We start from the raw sequence: 22470 nt of genomic DNA on the forward strand, positions 1-22470 counted from the left end.
CATGTCTTTCAGAATTAGAACATTAAGAAAAAAGAAGAATCAGTCTAATATGAAGGTCAAGTCTCTAAAATATTTCAAAGGAAATGTAGATACCATTTTGCTTTAAAGCTCTGGTATACTGGAGTCACAGGGACTTTGAAGTCAGATCTGAATCTTTATTCCTTAATATCAAGCTCTGTGTCTTAAGGCATGTTCCATGGACTCTTAGCATGTTGCCTCATCTTTATGGTGATTGTACAGTCTCACAGGGTTGTCTGGATTGAATGACAATCCATTCTGCACAAAGCCAGGCACACAGGAAGTTCTTGATATGTGGAGGGTGTAAGAAAAATGTGTCTGGGAAAAGAGAAGCCTATTACCACATAAAGACGTATTGTAGTACAGTATTTTCACATCTGGGAATTCAGTGCTGGACTCAGATGTATCCTCAGTTTCTTGAACTGAGTTGCTTAGGGCCTCACTCATTTGCTGAGGCTGGCTTTGAACTCGTGATCTTCCTGTCTCAGCCTCCCGAGCCGCTGGGATTAGAGGCGTGCACCATTGCACCTGGCCTAATGATTACTTTTGACTACCCAAAATGCCAGATGGGGGCTGGAGTTGTAGCTCAGTGGTGGAGCACTTGCCTCATATATGTGAGGCACTAGGTTGATCCTCAGCACCACATAACAATTAAAAAATAAAGGTGTTGTGTCCATCTACAACTAAAAACAACAACAACAAAAAAGCTTTAAAAGAATGCTAGGTGGAAAGTACATCAGCAAATGGGTCTCCACGGTGCACAGGTCAGAAGGCTTGGCTATCACCCTTTCCACACAATTGCCATCTTTATTTTAGGAAGAGTAAAGTTAAGATGGGAAGGAGTATCTCTGAGGTCATGCAGCCTCTTGGCAGCAGGACTAGAAAAAAACTCATATTTCTTGATTCTCTGGTCACCAAGCCCCAGGGCCATTCTATAAAAAATAATTTGGAAGGTGAATTTAACAAAAGGAACTAGTCAGGTTCTTGGCATGTGGCTTTGCAGAGTGACTGGATTTCACTTTTCAGGAGAGGTGGAGCCTGATTGCTTCACTGGGTGGTACTGAGCTGTCCCCTGGTTCTGCTGTGAGGGCTCCTGGCTTCCTGGCCTTCCAGAGGGAAACTGGAAAAGCTGGCCCAAGAGTATTATTGCCCCAGTAGAATTTCTGGATAAGACCTTTTTGTACCCAAATGGAAGACCCTGGGCTCCTTCTGATACTGTTCTGAGATCAGTTTCTCTAGTGAGAAGGCAGGCTCGTCACAGGGACAGTGAATGCATCAGAAGTTCCTCAGAGCTGTGCCATTGCTTTGAGAGAAAGTTGTGGACAATCCTTACCACTCAGGTTCCCACAAGAGAGAGGTGGGGAAAAATGGTGTTCCACAGTGTCTAATCCAACCTTTCTCAAACATTTGTGCCTCAGGAGCCCTTTATACTTTTAGAAATCATTGATGACCCCAAAGGGTTCTTGCTTATGTACATTTTACCTGTTGACATTTGCCAGCTTAGAAATCACATTCACATTATTCATTAAAAAATAACCCACTGTATGTTAGCAATAAATATTTTCCAAAACAAAAACCATGTTAGTGAGGAGAGGAATTGTTTGGCATTTCTGCTTCTGCATTCAATCTATTACAATATCATGTGTCTTATAAACTCTGGAAAACACTACATAAGTGAATGAGAGTGAAAAGGCAAAAAAATCTTAAGTGTTATGAACATGTTTTCACAGATCCTTTGAAAGGATTCTGGGAAGCTCTAGACCACCTTTGGAAAAGCCACTAATCTATTCCAAGAGATGAAGGGGGTAAAAATCCTATTGAATGGTTTGGAGGTCAGGAGAGGTAGAGGTTAGACCCCCCCAATTTGACCCACACTCCACAAAAAAGCAAAAATAGAGGGTTCTAGATTATTTTTGAGATTCCTCCCAACTGTTAAATTCCACATGTGGCTTCACTTTAATTCAACAGACACCAAACACCTGCTATGGGCTAAGTCTCCAAAGGATATGAAGATGAATAAGACATGGTCCCTGCAATCAAAGAATTTGTTATGTAATTGGGGGTCACATAATGTCAGGGCAAGGCCCACTGATGTCTGGAAATGGCATCAGGCTAGCAGGTAATGGAGAAAGGGCTAATTTCTACTTACCCATCAAAGGGAAAGACCAGATGCAATTTCCTTTCCTTTTGAACCAGCTTGTTGAATAATGCTCCATTGGCATTCAAGGTCCCTATCATCATTTATCTATCTTTGAATTGATTTGCTACCCACTTTACCTCTTATATGATTGCAGCATGTGTCCTTAGCAAGTTGAGAATCCGCGATGCTGGCCAGTCTGAAATCTGGCTGTTCCAGGGCCCGCCATTTTCACAGCACTGAACTTTGTTCCTGCTGCTGCTGCCCTCAGGGCACTGCTGTCTGTCTACAAGGCCTTGCCTTGAGGTCCCCCTCTCCTTGGCCCCCTTAGCTTTCTCAATGGTGACAGCTTACTTCCCAGATCTCCTCCTTGCTAAATTAAGCTCTTTGCAGTGTCCTTAGCCCATCTTCTCCCGAAATTTCCAATCTCTGCTGCTCACTGGCTGCTAAGCTTTTCTTCATTCAGCTCCATTGCTCCCTATCAACCCTTCTCTTCATTCACTGCCAAAACTTGTAGAAGGGATGGCAGAGACCTGCCTGCTCCTTGGCATCATTGTTCCTGTAAACTTCTGCATACTCCCTGTCCCCTTTACTCTGCTTTATTTTGCTAACACATTTGTTGCCTATGTTCTGTACCAGAATGGAAGCTCTGTAAAAGCAGAGATTTTTCAATTTTGCTTCCTGTTGAATCCCCATCATCCAGATAAATGCTGGGCATATAGCAGGCCCTCATTTTTGTTGAAAGAATGAATGACTTGTCTTTCCCCACTATACTGTAACTCTGTGAGGACAGGGGCTTTATTTTGTTCATGTTTTACATTTGTATCTTCAGCACAATACCTGGCACCTAATAAGGATGTTTTGGATTAGTGAATGAATCTAGTTCCAGGTAAATTATATAAATTTTGTTGTTGTTGTTTTGGGGGACACCAGGGATTGAACTCAGAGGCACTTGACCACCGAGCCACATATCCAGCCCTATTTTGTATTTTATTTATTTAGAGACAGGTTCTCACTGAGTTGTTTAGCGCTTTGCTTTTCCGGAGGCTGGCTTTGACCTTGTGATCCTCCTGTCTCAGCCCCCCCAATCCCAAGCCACTGGGATTACAGATGTGGGTCACTGCACAGACAGTTATTTTCTTTTAAAGTTGCTTTTGCCAGGTGTGGTGGCTCATGACTGCAAATTGGGAGGCTGAGGCAAGAGGATTGAAAGTTCAAGGCCAGCCTCAGCAATTTAGTGAGGCCCTAAGCAACTTAGCAACACCATATCTCAAAAAATAAAAAGGACTGGGGATGTAGCTCAGTGGTAAAGTGCTCTGGGTTCAGTCTCCAGTAGCCAAAAAAGCTGCTTGGGTTGCTATTGTTTATATATTGTCCTTTGCATCTTCTCCTTCCTGCTGTGACCTCCACCTTGGCTTCAGCAATAACCTTCAAAGCTCTGCAGCTGAAATCCATCCTGCACATGTTGCCACATTACTTAGCTAAAATAATATTCTGATATTGCTCTTCTGCTCAACAACTGCCAGTGCCTCCCCCTTGTAGTTTCTAATGTATAAAACAGACATTGTTGCAAGCTGTTCAGAACAGAGGAAAAACTTTCTCATTGGCACATACAGATCAATCAAGTCACAGTTCATGATGTGCATATATATATTTTTTATATGAAAGATATATATGGGATATATACACACATATATACATATATGTATATACATGTATTTTTTTTTTCCATGGAGACTGTAACAGCTCCTCACTGAATTGTAGCTTAAAACAAATGTAAAACAATGTTTCTAGAGGAAAATGTTCAGGTTCATTTCAGGATGCCAGGCACAGTTCCCTGCCTGTAGGGAATTCCCCCTCCAAGCCAAAATTGGTGATTCTTATGGGCTGTGACAGCGGCTGTCTAAATACACCTGACATTTAAAGCACTTTCATATTCCAGTGTCATCATGAAATCTTCATGATGAAATCTTTACCCCATCATTCTAGCCAACAGTGATAGTTTTCCTGATCTGAAGTCTAGATGGCTTATTTGACTGCTGTTCTATCTACTATATTATCATGTATTTTTAATTCCTGAGTATGTCTTAACTCTGAAGAGACTGTAAGCTCTTGGAGGGAAATGGATCTGTTCTTACATGCTGTACAATCTGTAGCATATAATAGTAAGCATTCATTAAATAGTCACTGTGTAAATGGAGGAATTAATGCCTATTGCATTCCAGATGACACATCCAGGCAAAATCAGGCAACTCATCTTCATAATGGCCATTTTTGAGTTATCTCCCTGCAAAGTGTCCTGCAGCCCTAATATCAGGAAGCTGACTTGGAAATGTGTATGAGTGTCTACAATAGGAAATGGCTTAAAGTATCAATGAGTTGGTGTGAAATGACCTTGATTAATGTTAGTTACTGTTTTTCACAGGCCTCTATGTGCCAGGTCACTTACATACAGCTATAGTTTTCTGTGAGGAAGCTGGAGCTCTAAGATAGTGTCATATGTCTTACTGAAAAATTTTCAGGGATACAATCAGGATTTTAAACTTGGCATTGAAAACAAAGTGCTTTTGACCTCAGAGCAGGTTTTCAAGATGATGTGGAGTAATCTATTGTCTCACAGGCTGGTCAAGGCTACACTGAAACTTCTACTTCCTAAAACTGCTGGTTCAAAGGGAATGGTACTGTTTCCAGACCAAGGATTTTTCTTCTTCTTCTTTTTTTTTTTTTTTTAAACCAAGAGCACATGAGCAGTTTCTCTCCCCACCAATGCCTTCAGATTCCAAGCCCATGGTCATCTGACAACATCTTCTCTGCTCTTGGAAAAACTCAAGACTTGGATCAGGTCAGGCATGGTAGCACATGCCTGTAATCCCAGCGACTAGGGAGGCTGAGGTAGGAGAATCACAAGTTCAAGGTCATCCTGGGCAATTAAGCAAGACCCTGTTTCAAAATATAAATAATAGGGTTGGTAGAGTGCCCCTAGGTTTGATCCCCAGTGCTACCAAAAAAAAAAAAAAAAAAAAGAAAAAAAAGGCTTGAGTCAGACACTCCATGTGCTGTTCAAGGATCTTGCCTGCAACATTGTTTATAACAACAAAAATAATGAACTACACGATTCCTTATTATCAGCAGAGTGGTTAAATGACAGTATGGTTAACCACTGGGTGAGGTTGATGCTATGCAGCCGTGAAATTTATATATATATATATATATATATATATATATATATATATATATATATATTTATTTATTTCAGAGAAAAAGCAAGACACATATGTGTATAAACAGGAAATTCACAGGGCATTTTACATTTACTATTTGCTAAGCATTTTAAGGTATCCAAGAAAATTAAACAGGGGTTGCCCGTGAGAAGTGCTTCAGAAGGAAACACTAATAACTTGAACTTTCAGTAAGTTTTGTACATTTTTTGAAAACCAGTAGCATTGCTTTTTATTAAGTCAAAGAAAACGAAGATTGATAAAATGAGTAGAACTGTTCAGCAGATGTGTGAATAGAAAGGGAGAGTTAATACAGGTAATAAGGACATTAAAGTCTCCCTAGTTCTACAGTGAGGATGACAGTGGTAACATCCTGATTTCAACTCCAAGGGGTAGAACAGGTGAGAACTCACTTGTAGAAATGGAAAAACCTGGGCTCAACTTTCAGCTGCTCGGGCCTCCCTAACCGCAAGACTTTGAGATGAGTATCTAGGTGGTGTGAAATTGGAGGCGAGAGCGGCCGCCTTCAGGGTCTGAACGCGTCTTACACACTGGGTCACTCTTTTCCCAGGCTCTGCTTCAAGCTGGACGGATTCCGGTTCTGGAACTACTCTGCCCATTTTACCAAGGGACATCTCAGGCTCCAAGGGTCACGGAGCTGGGATGTGATTTCGCCCCATCGCTGACCTCAAGGCCTCTCTCTAGTAGCTACGTTCCGGCAGGCCATTTCTGTCCCTGTTGAACAGCCACCCGCCACCCTCTGTGGCGGGCCTGGGACACTGGGGGTCCCGAGCCAGCACCGCCGAGGCGGCGTCGACGCAGCAAGGGGCGAGGTGCCCGCGTCTTCCACAGCCACACGAGTCTGCCTTCACCATTCGAATCCCGGGACCGGAGAAACCCGGAGCTCGGCGTGAGCCCGCCCCCGGCCGCTGCGCGCCTGTCATTTCCTCTCTGCAGCGCGTGCGGTCTCGAAGATGAGGGAGCGAGAACGTCCACGGCCAAGAAGGCCCTCTGGCATCCTCGGCTTCTGTCAGTTAGAGCTGGACCGTGACCCTATTCCGCAAGCCCTTGGGACCGCGAGCCGCGGCGGCGACGTTCCCCTAGGAAACGCGAGGAAGGCGGGCCCGCGCTCGCCGGGACTGTGCCAGGGCGCGTGCGCGGTGCGCGTGCGAGACGAGGGCGCGGCCGGTCGGGGCTGCGGCTGCGCAAAGGCGGTACCAGGCCCTGCGCCTGCGCAGTGGCGGGGCGGGGCGGGAAGAAGGGAGGCGGTGGCACCGGCGGCGGCTGCTGAAGAGGAGGAGGAGGAGGAGGGGGAGCGAAGGGAGGTGTTTCTGTCAGTTCCGGCTGTTTGTTCGGGAAGTGGATCCGCTGCTGCCGGAGCAGCCCGGAGGGAGCTGCGGATCGCGAGGCCAGTACCGACCCCGCCCGCGCGCACCGCCCCCGCCCGCCATGGCCCGGGACTACGACCACCTCTTCAAGCTGCTCATCATCGGCGACAGCGGTGAGGGCCGCAGCGGCCGGAGGCGGCGCGGGCCTTGCCGGGCGCGGCCCGCGGGGGCCTCAGGCGGGCGGGCAGGCGGGCGGGGAGGTGCCGGCCCGCGCGGGGCGGGCGGGCGGGGCTGGCCGGTGGCCGCGGGCCCCAGGGGCGCGCCGAGGGGCTCCGGGCCGCGCGGAGCAGAGTCGGGGCGCCGGGCTGCCTATCGGAGGGGCCGAGCGCGCGGGGTTCACTCCCCGCGCCTGTTCCTGCCTCACGTGTGACCTTGGTCAAGTCGCGTATTTTCTGGAGTTGGAGAGACCTGGGTTCGAGTCCTGGGATTACCAGCTTCTTCACTCTGTGACCTTGGGCAAGTTGCTTCACCTTTCTGAGCCTCAGTTCCTGCATCTGAGAAGTGGGGACTTGCCTCGCTGGGTGGTGTGAGTGAGTATTCAGTGAGATAAAGTGGGCAAAGTGCTTAGCGCCCGTTGTGGCGTAAAATAAGTTCTAATTCAGTGTTAGCTATTGTTATCATCATCCGAATCTTTTGTAAGACTCACTCCTCTGTAAAATGGGGATATTCCCAGACGTGTCTCATGGGATTGCTGTGAGGTTTAAATGAGGTAAGGCACGTGAAGGCTTCAGCATGGTTCTGCTGAATTATTATTGAATGTCTGCATTGTTCAGTTTCCTCATCTGTAAAATGGAATAGTAGTAAATCCACCTCAGAAGGCTGATGTGAGTGTTCAGTGAGATCCTGCATATGTAGTGTTCAGTACAGTGCTTGACTAACAGCAGTGGTCTTTGCTGTCACCCCACCCTACTATGAACCAGAGGAAAATTAGGGGTGGCTTAGCCAATATTACAAATGTGGACCACATGCACACTCCTTGAGTCTTCCTAGCTCAGATGGCTGCTCCATTTCTAGTTCCTAGAACAGTGCCTGGCAGCCAGTAATAGTTGTTGAATGAATGAACATTGAGTGTTTGCACAAAAGGTAGATTAAGTTTTGGCAAGAGTGAAGGGTTTTAGAGGTGTTGGGAGTGCGACAGGTGAGCAGGTTTATGGGTTGGCCAAGGCAGGCCCCAGAAGGTTTATGGGAGTATAGCTGAGGTGCTGCGATTATATGATGTCCAGGAAGGAGGCTTGGGAGCAGCTAAGTTTACAGACCAGACCTGAGTTGAGTGTGGGGAAGCTGGTCATGTGATGATTAGAGGCAGAGGCCAGATTGGTGGTAGAGCCCATGGATTGCTAAGGAGAGAGGGAACCAAATCCCTTTTAAGATTCAGAGTGTGCAGGTATTAGATGCAGTGTTATAGATGGATGGTAGAAATGGATTGTTTTTTGGTCTCACTTATGAAGCGGGATTGGGAATGTGGTTGGTGGCTTAGATCTGGTGGAAGATGGCTGGGGTTTCTGTGGTTGCTGATGGAGGGGAGATGTAAGGGGAAGAGTTGGGGGCTAACCAACCAATAAGATGGAGGAGTCACTGTGGTTGGGGATGGAGTTAGAAAGGTGGAGGACTGATTGGTTATGGTTTGAATGAAATAACTAGATAAGCTGTGATGCCTTGTACTTTGACATGGCCTTTGGCACTCCTCAGGGTCCTGAGGCTTATACCTTTATAGGATTTACTTTCTGCTTTGGCCTTGGTTCTGAGCAGCTGGCCCCAAGGTGATATCTCTCCTTTTGCAATTAAAGTTAGCCCATCATGGTCAAAGGTCTTTACCCCCTGCAAGTCATCTTCAGCTTGTGTGTTGACTCCAAAAATGAAAGGCCTAAAGTTAGCAAGAAGATGCAGCTTGCTGGCTTTTCTACCCCAAAAAACCCAGGGGATGATTTTGGCCTTCTTTCCCAACAGTGCACTTTGCCTGGGGTATTGATTTTGCGCTCAGAAGTCAGGTATGGGAGAAGACTCATGGGGTCAAGATTTATGTGGTCTGGCTCCTATTTCAGTCTGAGCATGTAGGCCTGGCTTGTGGAGAGGAGCTAGATGCTTTGCTGTTTGATTTCTCCTGACAGTGAGTTGATACTCCAAGTTGAACACTTAGGAGACTGGGAGATGGTAGCCTTGGGAGTTCAAACTAAGCTTTGCAGCTGAGTGGGGAACCTGACATCCTCACTACCCCACAGTGGCCTCCTTGTGTGTGTGCTTCCTTAGGGGCGTATCAAATGATTTCACAGATACTTTCTCATCTGATTCTCACCCATCGCCCGTGCAGCTTGTCAAATAAGGAAACTAAGGCTCAGAGGAGGTGACTGGCTTGCCCAAAATCACACAGCTTATCAGAGGCAAAGCTGGGAATTAATGCACATCCTTCTAATATGGGTGAGAGCATCTGGTGTCAGGCTGGCAAACTGTAGGTCCTCAATGAATATTAGTTTCTTTCTTTATAAATCTAGAGTTCTTCTTCCCACTCTGCCACATTGCACATGCTTCTGGAATGTATTCCCTCAGTTTTTGCATCTCTTCTTTTATGCCTGTGATTCTACACTTCCTCTTTATTTTTTGTAACATTGGCTCAGATTTGTAACCACATTTCATCTGCATCCACTGGGTCAGTCATCCTCATTCTTAGAACCTGGAGTGACTTTCAGAGACCTAGTTAAAGCCCTTCACTTTACAGATGAGTAAACTGAGGCTCAGAGATGTGATTTGACTTGTCTGAGGCTGTACAGTGAGGCTGTTGCTAAGACGACTAAAATTGAGACCGCTTCACTTGAAGGTCTAAGGGTCTGCAACAGGTTGGAATTGAAGCAAAGAGGAGCGAGGGGTCAGAAGCCCAGGGGAGGACCAGGGCCAAGGTGAAGATTTTTGTGTGGCTGGCATGAGAAGGACCAGAGGCAGAATTCAGGCAAGTGCTGTGACAGTTGAGTGTTGTGTCACCCAGCTGCCAAGAGGCATTGAATGCTGTTGGGGCCTATTCTTCTGCAGGGTAGGAGATGTTGGGATTTGGAGGTTTCTTGCTGGAGGTGGCCATAGGGAACTTTAGGCCATGGCAAAAGTAGGTTGGTACCCTCTGCTTCTTCCCAAGGCCAGTGCTATAGGTAGGGGTGTGTTTTCTCAAGGAAGCCTCCTCCTGGGATATTTGGGAGGGGTCATCTCAGTGGGTTTCTGTTCCTTTTAGAGGGAGAGCAGTGTGGGATCTGATGTCAGGTCCAAAGCAGCAGACCATGTGGTGACTCTTGTGGCCTTTCTGCAGCCTAATGGTTTTCAGCTGCTCTGTAGAGGACCTTGGGGGGTAAATGTAGGGGATGCTACTGTGACACTGCAGAGAGTACCACCCGCTGTCTTTTTGCAGATATGTGGATTTGGATAAATTTTAATTTTAAAGAGGATTCTGCTGCCCAAAAGTTTGAACACTGCTGCTTTGGCTCCTGTTAATTCTGCAGTCATAGCATTAGGTAGCATAGCTGTCAATGAGATTGGCATTTTTCCAGTCATAATTCATGAAGCAGTGTTTTGTTGGTGCCTATTTAGTGCTGGGCCCAGCTTACACACTGAATTCACAGGGCGGATGAGGCCAGGTCTGTGTACTAGAGGAACTCACGACCTAGTGGCTCAGACACAAGCATTTAGCTGAGTAAGCTGGTCCCAGAAGGCTCTAGGAGAAAGCGAAGGAGACAGCAGCGCCAATGGGGTGTTAGTGTCAGGCAGAGAGCCGGTGAGGACCCAGCCCAGAACTTGGGCTCTCCTTGGGCTTAGCAGGAAGCCTCATGGCTGAGCAATGAGGAAGTGGTGTTGAGCGAGAGCACTGCAGGCCTGGGGCTGAGCAGCAGGTGCTATGGGCACACACCTGTCTCAGGGAGCCTCACCCCAGCCTGTCTTTGAGAAGGCAGACCTGGTTGTGCTCAGAGAAACAAGTTCTTCTGGACAACCCTGGATAACTCACTTAAAGTCCCCAGAGAGATCCTTAGAGAAGACTGGCCCAGGAGGATGTCAGGGGTTAGGTTAAGAGAAACACAAATGCTAGTGTGCAGCAGTGGTTTACAGCTTTGGGTAATAGGGAGTGGGGGTGGAGGCCCTGCCCTCTTTGAGAATCAGATTAAAGCCTTGGGCTTCTCCCACAAATAGGCATATGTACTCAAAATTTGCATGTAGTTGTAGGGTGTTTATGAGGTCCTAGGTTAATATCTCATAGCTTTGATGGCATTTCCATTAAAAGTCGAGCAAGAGTAAGATGTAGGAGCCCACTGGGATCACTTAATTCTGCTTCCTGAGACAGGTACTAGAAGGCTTCCCCAGCAGGAGGTATCAGGAGGCACTGCAGAGCCCTGGAGTTAGGATCTCTGCTTTGCTGCTTCCTGTGGTGGCGCCTTAGGTCAGCTGCTTGGCTTCTGAGAGCTGCAGCTTCCTCATCTGAGGGGATGTAGTTGGGATTTTGGGAGCAACAAAGTGTCCACCATGCAGACAGAGTCAGTGCATGTTAATTCTTTTCTTCTGAGTTTGATTGGACTTAAGGGTAATGGGTTGCGGGAGGGCAGGAGGTCACAGGATAGGTGCACTTAACAGGTTGTAGCCACCGTGTATCGAGATCAAGGGGAGCTAGGCTTCTGAGAGTTCTGTCTATGGAATAAGCAGCCAGGAGCTTCCACAGTTTGTGCCATGGCCTGAGCACTTGTGTGCCGGTGGCCTGATAGGATCCTGCAGTGTCCGCCACGCCACCCACCTAGCTAGTGGTGATTCAGTCAGGGGAAGGTGGCTGATGCTTTTAGCTGTGGGTCTTGGTTTCCCCACCTGCAGCATAGCCCTGATGATCTCAAGGGTTCTTTTCAGTTCTAAAATTCCTTGTTTCAAGCTCCTTGAAAACTCAAGCTCCATATGTGGTGGGTGGTTTTCTAGAGACCATGTTCTGGATGCACCAGGGGGACCAGTCACATTTGGTTGACCTTTCTCCTTCTGTGTCTGTCTGTCATCTCTTATCTCCCTCTGGACTGCCAGGACAGCTCTCAGCAGTGCTGAGAAGTGAGACCCTCTGTCATCTCCCCCAAGGGATTTAGGAGCAGCTTGTCTTACACGAGGATGAAGGAGAAGGTCAGGGATTGAGTGAAGAGATGTGCGTGGTGTATGGCTGGTTGGGGAGATAGGAAGCAGCCTTGAGCAGACAGCTGGCACCACCAAGCACCTTGTGGGGACTCAGGCAGCAACTCCCTGAGGAAGGATGGGGCTGGAGGGAGGAACGCAGCAGCCTGCTGATCGTGGCGCTCTCTCCTGCAGGTGTGGGCAAGAGCAGCTTACTGTTACGATTCGCAGACAACACTTTCTCAGGTGAGTCTTCCCCTGGGTGCTGGTGGGACATTTGGATTTTGAAACCCCCTTCCCTGGCACCAGAACACACTGGCTTCTGCCTAATGTGGGGAACTTTCTCATTCTGCTTTTCAGAGGAAGGAAGAAGAGGGCTGGAGGCTTAGGTCAGAGGCCTCTGAGTTCCTCCTTAATCCATCTTGTTGAAAATCTCCTTTACCACCCATCGTTTCCCTGTCCAGCATCATCTTGTGTTCAATTTTTTTTTTTAATTTAAAGTTAAAAAGATTTAGAAGACAGTCATGCTTAAATTAAAATAAAATTTCCAATAGGAAGGACTTACTAATGTGAAGAATACCAGTTGTCCCTGCACTTGCCCCTCTGTTGCCCCAGGAGCCTATGTTTATGGGGGTGTACCTTTCAGCTGCTTTTGGATTCCATTCCGTCTCAGTCTACCAAAAGTGCTTCCACGTTGCTATGTGTAGACCTCCCTGGTTCCTTTTAGTGCTCTCAAGTTCGCTGCACTGTGCGTGGATGTACCACAGTTCATTACCAGTGCTCTTGTTATGTGTGTGGTTTCTGGTTGCTTCTGTTTTAATTGATGCTACACTACTTGGGATACAGTGTATATTTGTTCTTGTACATGCAGTTTCCATAGCAGTGGGGTTACTGGGTCATAAGGTATGTACATTTACAATTTTCGTAGATAATGCCAACTTGCCTTTCAAAGAAGCTGAGATAATTTATAGTCCCACTGAAGGGTTTGAAAGTATCCCTTGTCAACTTGATCAGGGCTTCATTTTTGTTAAACTGATAGAAAGTGATGTAAAGTTTGAATTAGTATTTCCCTGATCACTGGTAAGGTTGAGCATGTTTTTGTTTGTTAAATACATCATGATACAGGGGCTTCAGGTTGGGTTGGCCTGCCTGAATAAGAACTGAAGTGTGATTATCTTACAGGGAATTGCTCTGCTGTGTTTGAGGGCAAGCTACACTTAGGAAGTTATTACATGGCTAATGCCTCTCTCTTGGTGGAGAAGTGGAATTTTGCCCCTTTCCTCTCCCTGAAATGGCTATTCTGCTCCGCTGGTGTTGGGGTATTGGAAAAAACTGGCTTCTCTCTGTTACCCTGATGTAGCAACTAAGCCTCAGTTCATCTGTGAAGTAGAAATTGTGGTTCTCCCTCTGATATAGATTGTTGTGGGATCTCCTGAGAGAGTGCACATCACAGTACTTGGAACAAAGTAATCACTGAGTACGCTCCAGCTATTTGTGGTTGTCATTATCTTCTGTTCAAGGATGATAATTACTGATCAACCTCTAGCTATGCTGGAAAACATTCCTCTTCCTCCATGAAGTCCCTCTAACTCCCATCAAATCCGCTTTCCGCTCTTGGGTGACTCTTTCGCAGTCTCTCTTCTTTCTGAGTGTGCTACCAGTAGCTTGGCTTTAAAGTGTTGGCTTTAGCTGGAGGCATCATGACAGCACTTGCCGTTGTCTCACGCTGCTGAATTCACTCTGCTACTCTCTCTGAATCCACACATCTCTGGCAGGTTCTTTTCTCTGTTTAGTAGCCGTGGTGGCCCTCTCTCACCTGAACAGAGTTTATAGCAAGTTTCTCCACTTGGGGACTCTTCATACTTTGCATCTTGTAACTCTGTGTTGAGGGGCTGTCCTGTGTGTTGAAGGATTTTAAGCAGCATCCCTGGGCTAGATCTACCCAGCAAGTGGCCAGTTGCGTTGTAATAACCAACAGTGTCTCCAGACTTAAAAGTCATTCCTGGTTGAGAACCACTGGTCTTTATAATCTGTTTCCAGCTTTCTTTCTCTTACTGCTCATACTGCTTATTCTTTCTTTGGTTTTTATTTTATTTTTTTTTCACTCATTCAACTACAAGGTGTTTTTTGAGTGCCTAACTGTGTGAGGACTCCGCATACCTTGGCGTTGTCCAAGACCGGAGGAGCACCAGGTGCATTCTGGTTGAGCTTTGACCTTTATCTTGCTTCACACGGTCATCTGTGTGTCTCATTTCCTACATCATGTTACATGGGGTGCTCCAAAGGGAGGGAGAACTTGTGTTCTTTGTGGTCACCTTTGTGAGCCTGGACTGGACCGACTCACTGGCCATTCTACTCAAATCCATCTTTCACACAGATGCCCCAAGAAAGCTGCTTAACATGCAGCTCATGCCCCTCCCCATCGCACAAAGAGAGTCCAGATTCTCGAAAATGGCACAAAGGCCCAGAGACCTGGCCTTGGCCCTCCTGCCTCCCACCACAGGCGTGGCCTCACCTGCACCATTGCTGTTTTGCTACTGTCTCTCCTGGCCGGAGCAGTGCTTTTCAGACTGTGGGTTGGGTCTTGTTTGTCTTTAGGAAGTTAATTTTGTGGATCCTTAATTTCTTTTTAAAAATAGAATAGAAAAGAAAAACCCAGAGTGCATCACAGGTCTGGCCCTTTCTCAGGTTAGAGCTGACATGTCCCCACCCCTGGCCAAACGAACAGAGTCTGTCCTTCTTCCCTCAGTACCATCCTAGATTTTATTTCCTATGTAGCATTTATCACTGTGAATTGTCTTTCTCAGTTTCTTTCACTGTATCTTGTCTCACTTCCATTGTGGGGTCCCTCAGGGCAGGCCATATCTTACTTGGGTCTCTGGGGTCTGGACTTGGTGGGACACTCTGTGGGTGGGACAGTGTGAGACGAAGGGTCTCTGCTGGGCCTGGCTGATGTCGGTGTGTGTGCAGGCAGCTACATCACCACTATCGGAGTGGATTTCAAGATTCGGACAGTGGAGATCAACGGGGAGAAAGTGAAGCTGCAGATCTGGGACACGGCGGGGCAGGAGCGCTTCCGCACCATCACTTCCACGTGAGTCCCCGCCCCACTCCCACCTGCAGCCCCTGCCTCAGACACTGTGGATTTTTACACAAAGTTGAGTAGAGTGCTGGTCGTAGAAATCACTGGGTGGCTCCCAAGGCTGTAGGGAACTGAGCTCTTTGATGACCTCAGTGGGTGGGGCTTGGCCGTGCCCTTCCCCTTCCTGAAGATGTCAGAGGATGTGGGGAAGTGCTGTGGCTGCTGTGGGGTGGGCGGGCAGGCAGTGGCTGAGCACCCTGGCTCTGGTGTCCGGCAGGACAGTGACTGTACCCTCCCCTTGGACACTCAGCTTTACCCTCAGAGTGGCAATAGCCATGGTGTTTGCCTTACCAGGTCTTTGTGACGTGCTGGGTGCAAGTGAACACTGAGTCAGTGGCAGTTCCTCTTGGCAGGTGTCCATTCTGTGCGGGCTCCCCTCACTCAGGCTGACCCCTCGGAGGTGGCTCTCTTGGGAGGCCTGGAAGAACGTGGGTATGTGGGAGCCCCTTTCTCCCCGCAGAGCTTCGGTTGGAAAGTCGGTCTCTAGTGTGTTGCCCTCCCTCATTTGTCACTGCGGTGCCTTTGTGGTTCTCAACTACAGACAGGAGAGAGCCAAGGCCTGACTCCAGGTCCTGTGCAGGGGCTCTTGGTTCTTAGGCTGTTGATGGGACAGATTCCAGGAACGCAGGACTTGAAGGCGAACAGTTTGAAATTTAAATTTCTGTTCTGCTGTGTGTCCTTGGGCAAGTTGCCTAAACTCTCTGGGTTTCAGTTTCCCATGGGGTTTATTTTTAGGATTTGTTTGAATGTTGGGACCTGTGTCCAGATCCCCTGCTTTGAGCTTTTTGTGGGTCACCTCCATTAATTCTCTCATAATTCTCTATGCTTGGTGCTACTGCTATCCTCATTTTACAGAAGTGGTCTGCTCCCAGTGATGGCAGAGCCCTGGTTCTACAGTGGGGAGGCTGCCTTCACCCCAGGGCAGTTCCTCTGAGAGGGCATGGAAGGCTATGAGAAAGTTCCCTGGCCAGAGACCCCTGTCTTCCCTTCAGCATGGAAGCAGGGTGGAGCCAGGCCGGTGCCATCCCAGGCTCTTCAGGAGCCTCTGAGGGTGGGGAAGTGAAGGTGAAGCACCCATGCAGTGGCAGCTGGGAGTGTGGGCAGAGCAGGGCTACTGGCTGGGCAGGAGGGGCAGTCACTTTGCCCTTTGCTGAGCGCATGAATGTCATAGCCCTGAATGCCTGAAGCCCTGCGGGTTCCCAAACCTGGGGCTGCCTGGGCACAGTCCTGCAGGACGCAGTGATTCAGCTGCCTGAGTGGGGGCTGTCAGCCGGTTTCCCTACAGCGTAGTGAGTACTTGGGGAGGGCTAGATGTCAGGATTGATGTTGAAAACTTTGGGTCGCCTGGAGCCTATAGGCCCATGTACAAGCCCCACATGGGGCATCAGGGTTGCCAGGTCTGGCCACTTACCTCACTTGTCCTTACTCTGGACCAGGAATGTTGTTAAGTCATCACCAACTTTATTTCACTTAATGCCAATGAAGAAGTTTGTGATTATCTTATTATTGTTATTATTATTATTTTGGTGGTGCTGGGGATTGAACCTAGGGCTTTGTGCATGCCAGGCACGCGCTCTACCAATGAGCCATATCCCCAGCCCCCTGTGATTATCTCCATTTTATGCACAAGAAAACATGCCCAGAGAGGGCAAAGTGACATAGCTCAGTTTCTTAGGATCAGAACTGAGGCCCATCTGATTCCAAAGCTCAGGCCTCTACCTAGTTCATGGTCTTGTGGCCCCACAGACTGGGCACAGCTCCTCCTTCAGTGTCTCCCTTCTGGGGTTTAAAACCAGTTGGGGGCTTCAGGGCAGCAGAGATAATAGACCTGTGCCCTTGGGAGATGCTGGGGGCTGGGAGCTGGGCCCTGGGGCGTCTGAACCCTTCCTGCAGCAGAGGCTCCTGCTGCTGCTCCCCTGCCACACACTCACTTCTTTTCGGCACTGGGTGGGGTGGGAAGAGGGACTGGCTCCTCCATTCTCTTGGGGAGATTTTGGAGGGGTCGCCCAGCTCCTGGAGCAGTGTGTGTTTTTCCCAAGGTGCTTGGGAAAGTGGGTGACTGCATACTGGCAGCCTTTGGGCGCTGGCTGGTCCCTGGTATCTGGGGATGATAAAGGTTGTCCTCATTTAGGGTTCCTTAGCCCTGGAGGTGGGAGGCATGCAGGGCCCACCCAGGGGCCACAGAGACTTGTGCCTTATGATGGCGGTTGACAAAGAAGGAAGGAGTAGGGAGGGAGAGTCAGGGTGCAGAATCATGACCTTTTTTGACCTGGGGCATTGAAAGAGAAACCAAAATTGCATCCTGTGACGGATGCTGAGGTTTGCTGCCCCTGAGAGGTGTGGCTGGGGGAGGGGTGGGATGGAGGGAGGAAGTGAAGAGGAAGAGGAGCCCTGGTGCTGGCCCAAGAGTCAGACCTGGGGACCAGGATATCGGGCTGGACATTCCATTCAGCCTTGGAGTCCTCACTGGTGAGATGGCTGTCCTGACACCTGTTGGGCCATGTTGTTTGCAAAGATGAATAAGGGGGTGGATGCAGAGTGCTCAGCCCTTGCCTGGCCTGGGCCAAATGTCTGCTGCTGGGACGTGATTCCTGCTGGGCAGCGATTCCCACTGTGTGGGAGCCCAGAAGCACCAGAGCCCTGAGCCCAAGCTCCTGCGGAGACCAGAACTCCACTCAGATTGAGCCTCTTCCCTGGGCCCCAGGGACGTGAAGGTTCCCAGGAAGCAGCAGGGTTTTGTGCTGGGGCCATGGCTGGAGGCATTTCTTGGCATCTTAGCTGTCTTGGGCAAAGGAGGTTTGCAGAGGCTGCTAGCACTTCCTCTGCTGGCAGGGGACAGTGGCCTGTCTTCTTGGTTCCCGGCAGGCACTCCCGCACCCGCCCTGGAGGCATCCACCAAGCTGGTTGGTGTGCTGAGCTGGCACCGGGCTGCAGTAGGGCCAGGGCTGGTTCTTGGGCCCAGAGCTGAGACAATGGGATTGTCAAGGTCCCCCAAAGCTAAGGAGCAATGCACCCTGGACAGAATGAGGCATCCTGGGAGATCTCCTGGGATGTCTGGGGGGTGGAGACAGACAGGACCCCAAGCATGGAGGCTCCTCTTGCTTGCAGTCTCCAGGCTATCCCAGCAAGCTGTCTCTTGGTTTCCTGCCACCTCTATCTGGGACCCCAGATTGCCGTGGAGATAATAAAGAGCACCCCAGTGTTCACTCTGTCCTACCCCCAGCCCTGTGGTGGTGTGTTAAGTGCCTGTATCCCCATTTCATAGCTGTGGAAACGGAGGCTGTGGCTGGTGGAGCTAGGGTTACTCTTTGTCCTCAGACTGGCCATGAATGTGAAGGCTTCTCAGAGAGCTGGTGGGCAGGCAGGTGACAAGCTGTACCCACCACCTGTCTGCTGCACCCTTTCTCAGCCTATGCATCCTGTGCCACCTCAGAACCAGGGCTTGGGAAGGAGTTGCTTTCTAGGTGTGCTGCAGGAGCATGCAAGTGCTCAGGGCCAGGCAGGTGGCTGCTAGAAGGTCGGGAGGAAGCAGCCTGTCCCCTCAGGGTTTGCCTCCTGGGTGTCGTAAGAAGCCCCCAGTGACAGAAAAATCTGTGCAGCTTTGGGGAGGAGAGGTGCAGAGGGACACTGTTGGGGGTTACATAGTGCTGGGACAGGGTGCTTCCTGGCCTCTAAGGCCAGGGTTTCGGGGAAGTGTGAAGCTCCGTCCTCTTGTTCCACGGTCTTCATCGTCCCCTCGACTGTTGGTGTGAATGCGGCTGCTTGGTCTGAAGGTCCCTACCAGGTGTCTGGAGAGGAACGTTGACACCCTTCTTTCTTCCAGGCCTGACCAGCTTGGGTCTGCATGTTGGGTGGTGGTGTAGCTGGCCTCCCTTCTAGGCACCCTGGTGCCCACGCAGCTCCCACATTGTCCCTGCCATTAGAATGGATAAGCCAAGAGTGGCAAGAAGGGAAGTGCCACCTGCCCCTGAGGGAGGGGACACAGATATGCCAGGGCTCATGAATAGTGCAGCTTCTTGGATTGGCATTTTACTAAATCAGATTTGAGGAAGGAAAATTTTTTGAATGTTTAAACAGGGATAGTGATAACATGATGTCAAATACAAAAATTGTCTGAATTCTAAAAATAAAAGGAGAACTTTGTAGAAGTTTCCGGCTGGTGGCAGACTGAGTCATCTTGGGCGACTCTTTTGACCTGGTCTGCCACCTCAGGGCCAGCCACCCCTCCTCTGCTAGTACCCTGGGAACAGGTGTGAGGAGCCTGTGCTGCTGATGCAGGCCTGGCGTGGGCACGGTGGCCAAGGGGCCAGGTGCACAGCCCAGCTGCCGAGTGCCAGAATGACTGCTTCTCCCCCGCCACTGTCCTGCTGTGGGCAGGCAGGTCATCGGGTCATAGGGACGGTCATAGGGATGGGCTGAAGCCCTGACATACACCTTGGCCTTACAGGTATTATCGAGGGACTCATGGGGTCATTGTTGTTTACGACGTCACCAGTGCTGAGTCCTTTGTCAATGTCAAGCGGTGGCTTCATGAAATTAACCAGAACTGTGATGATGTGTGCCGAATATTAGGTGAGGCTGGGGACGGTGGGGTGAGGGTGGTGGGAGGTGGCCTTCCAGGGATGGCTGACTCTGCCTTGCCTTGAAGTGGGCAATAAGAATGATGACCCCGAGCGGAAGGTGGTGGAGACGGAAGACGCCTACAAGTTTGCTGGGCAGATGGGGATCCAGTTGTTTGAGACCAGCGCTAAAGAGAATGTCAACGTGGAGGAGGTGAGTCCCTGGGGAGCGGGAGAGGTGGCCCTGCTCGACCCCCACATCCCTCTCCTCCCCCAGCTTGCTCATGGCCTCTGAGTGAGCAGTGGAAACATTATAGTGACTAACGTCTGTCGGGTGCTTGCTGGGTGCGGGCCCTCAGAAGGTCTTAGCTGGTGTCTCCGCAGTCCTTTGAGACAGGTACCACAACTGCATTTCTAATCGGCGAAACTGAGGTTCCAGAACATCACTCACCTAATAAGAGGCTCAAACTTAGATCTGCCCACCCCTGGCCCTTCCCTCATCCCTCCACTGTCAAATCATTCTGCTCTGGCTTTCCTGGGGACTTAGTTCCTTTCCTGTGGCTTCCAGAGCAAGCGGGCTGGCTGGCCACACCATGGCGGGGAACACAGACTCCTCAGAGTCAGGCCAAGACCCCAATCCTAGAGCCACCCTCTGTGGACTTCATTTGTTCATCTGTAGCTTGAGGGGAACGTGAGCCCTACCTTGCAAAGATTGAGTGAGTCGAGTCATGTCGAGTGCTTGGCACGAAGTACATGCTTGGCAGACGCTGGCTGGGCTTTTTCGTGCCTTCTGCTCCCACCACTGAGGTCGCTGTTACCCGCCTTTCTGGGCGGAGTGGAGAGGACTGTGCATTGGTACATGGAGCTTCACTGGATCTTAGCACTGGAATGGTGTTGGTGGTCTGGGAAAGTTTCCGGGCAGGACCTCGGGGCCCCACGTACACTGAGGTGGCATGGGGCGGGCAGACTGGGGTCCCCTCCTGTCTGCTTACAGGACAGGGCAGCTCTGTATTGTCAGAAGATTCCAGCTCCAGAAGAAAGGGGTTCTCCCGTCAGTGGAAAACCCCTGAGAGTGACTTCCCCTTGTTCACAGTTTGTGGGTCTTTAGTGTCCCCTGTTGACCTTTCAGTAGTCCACCTCCTCTTCCTAGAAAGGGTTTGGAGGACACACCTGCCAAGCCCTTCACAAGCAGAAACAAAGCTGGGCCTGGGGGGCAGCGGTGCCAGCCTGCCCGGGCCTCCCGCTAGGTCTGGGCTAGTCCTACCGTGTCGCCTTGCAGATGTTCAACTGCATCACAGAGCTCGTTCTCCGAGCAAAGAAAGACAACCTGGCGAAACAGCAGCAGCAGCAACAAAATGATGTCGTGAAGCTCACGAAGAACAGTAAACGAAAGAAACGCTGCTGCTAATGCCCCTCAGGCCACGCAGAGACTGCACTGCGGTCCCTTCCCGAGCCCGAGGCCTGCAGGGGTCCTCGGGGGACAGTCTCAGTTTCGTGCCGTTATTTAAAGAATTCTCTCCACGTTTTTTATTGGGAGGCGCCATCGGCACTTCCTCCCCTTCCCTCTCGAGTGCCAAGAAGGTGTTGGACGAGCCCGCCCTTCCCACTGGTGCCCTCCTCCCTGCTGAGGCGCCTGGACCTGGTGAGGACGCTGCCAGCCAAGCGGACTGATTAACCAATTTGTACATAGTGTATATTGCTTTAACCAGCTGCACACCCTTGTTCTGCTCTGGCCTTGGCCTCCTTAATGCCACCTGTTGCAACAGACCCTCCCCAGCCCTCCCAGCCCTCCCCACCGCCAGCAGCTTCCCGCGGAGGCAGCGTCTCCTTCAAGCTGTGTCTGTGGCCGACCTGGGCTGGAGTGGGCTCTGTGTTGCTCACTCTCCTGCAGGTTGGTGGCTTCTGTCCCTGCCATGCAGGCTCTGACCCATCTCCAGGGTCTGTGCCAGCTGTTCTCCTGACCCCACAATTGCTCTGGGAGCTGGGGAAACCTGGCCTTAGGCAGCCCTGCCCTCTGCTGGCCCCATACCTTTGGTTCCACAGAGGCAGGTAGTCTTGGCCTCTGGCTGACAGGTTTCTTTTCCTGCCTTCTAGATGCCTCTGGCACAAACCCAGAGGTGCTGTGTTTTCTTAGAACCCACATGTTTCTGTTCCGACAGAAAGGTAGGGGTGTGTTTGTGCAGAGATGGGGCTTTCAGGGGGCTATAGGAGCATTATTTTAACAGATAAAGAATATGAAGCCAAATCAAATGAATCAAGTTCCTCACAATTATTTTCTTTCCCTGAGGTTTGATTGGCACAGCAGCACAAGTTGTGGCTGTCCCACTTTGGGTCCAGTGTTCTTAGAAAAAGCAAATGGCTTTCTATCCTTGTGGGGCTGGGCTCCTAGCCCTTTCTTGGGAAGAGCCAGAAGTCTATGATACAGCACCAGGCACTTCTGGATGTAGGGGGTGGGCACCAGGGGCTGCTGAGTAATGGGAAGGACACCTCTGAACTGGGCCAGGAGACCTTGGATCACTGACGTAACTGTTGTAGTATGAAGGCGGTAGGATTGCTTAGCAGACGGCAAGGATGGTAGCGGGGCCGGCTGGGGAGCCAGTTTTGATCTACTCCAGTCCCCTGGTGAAAAGCCAGGGTGTCTGCATTTGATTATTGCTCTCCCCTTCTGTGGGACACATCATTCCCCCTTCCCCTAAAAGGATCACGTAACCTGGGAAGAATTGATTTCAGCATCATGAAGTGTTTTATTAGATTTCCTTTCCTAGGCGATTTCCAGGTAAAGCCCTGATTGGACAATCACATCACAGATCACACTGCAGATTTTCCGTGTTAACACTGTGGATGGGTTTTTAATCAATAAAAAATGGGGGTTTCTTCTCACCTGTCTTTCCACTTGTCC

The 22470-nt window shown here is 49.7% G+C and overlaps 1 protein-coding gene across 2 annotated transcripts; it reads left to right on the forward strand.

The window, feature by feature from the left end:
- Positions 1-6664: 6664 nt before the first annotated feature.
- Positions 6665-22451, forward strand: Rab35 (RAB35, member RAS oncogene family). Of its 2 annotated transcripts, XM_077105263.1 has the most exons (6): positions 6665-6874; positions 12066-12116; positions 14841-14964; positions 19460-19584; positions 19661-19785; positions 20851-22451. In XM_077105263.1, the coding sequence occupies exons 1-6, from the start codon at positions 6823-6825 to the stop codon at positions 20977-20979; spliced, it is 606 nt and encodes a 201-aa protein (XP_076961378.1). In that variant the 5' UTR covers positions 6665-6822; the 3' UTR covers positions 20980-22451. The 2 variants fall into 2 exon arrangements, with proteins under 2 accessions (XP_076961378.1, XP_076961379.1); XM_077105264.1 differs by lacking the exon at positions 12066-12116.
- The last annotated feature ends 19 nt before the right edge of the window (positions 22452-22470 follow it).

Source organism: Callospermophilus lateralis, chromosome 1, assembly GCF_048772815.1.
Source record: "Callospermophilus lateralis isolate mCalLat2 chromosome 1, mCalLat2.hap1, whole genome shotgun sequence".
NCBI classification, from domain to species: domain Eukaryota; kingdom Metazoa; phylum Chordata; class Mammalia; order Rodentia; family Sciuridae; genus Callospermophilus; species Callospermophilus lateralis.

Excerpts from the sequence above, each read along its gene's own strand:
- Rab35 (XM_077105263.1), top strand. The coding sequence starts at position 6,823 with ATGGCCCGGGACTACGACCACCTCTTCAAGCTGCTCATCATCGGCGAC. Across the intron at positions 6,875-12,065 it reads GCTCATCATCGGCGACAGCG|GTGTGGGCAAGAGCAGCTTA; the intron begins GTGAGGGCCGCA and ends TCTCTCCTGCAG. Across the intron at positions 14,965-19,459 it reads TTCCGCACCATCACTTCCAC|GTATTATCGAGGGACTCATG; the intron begins GTGAGTCCCCGC and ends TTGGCCTTACAG.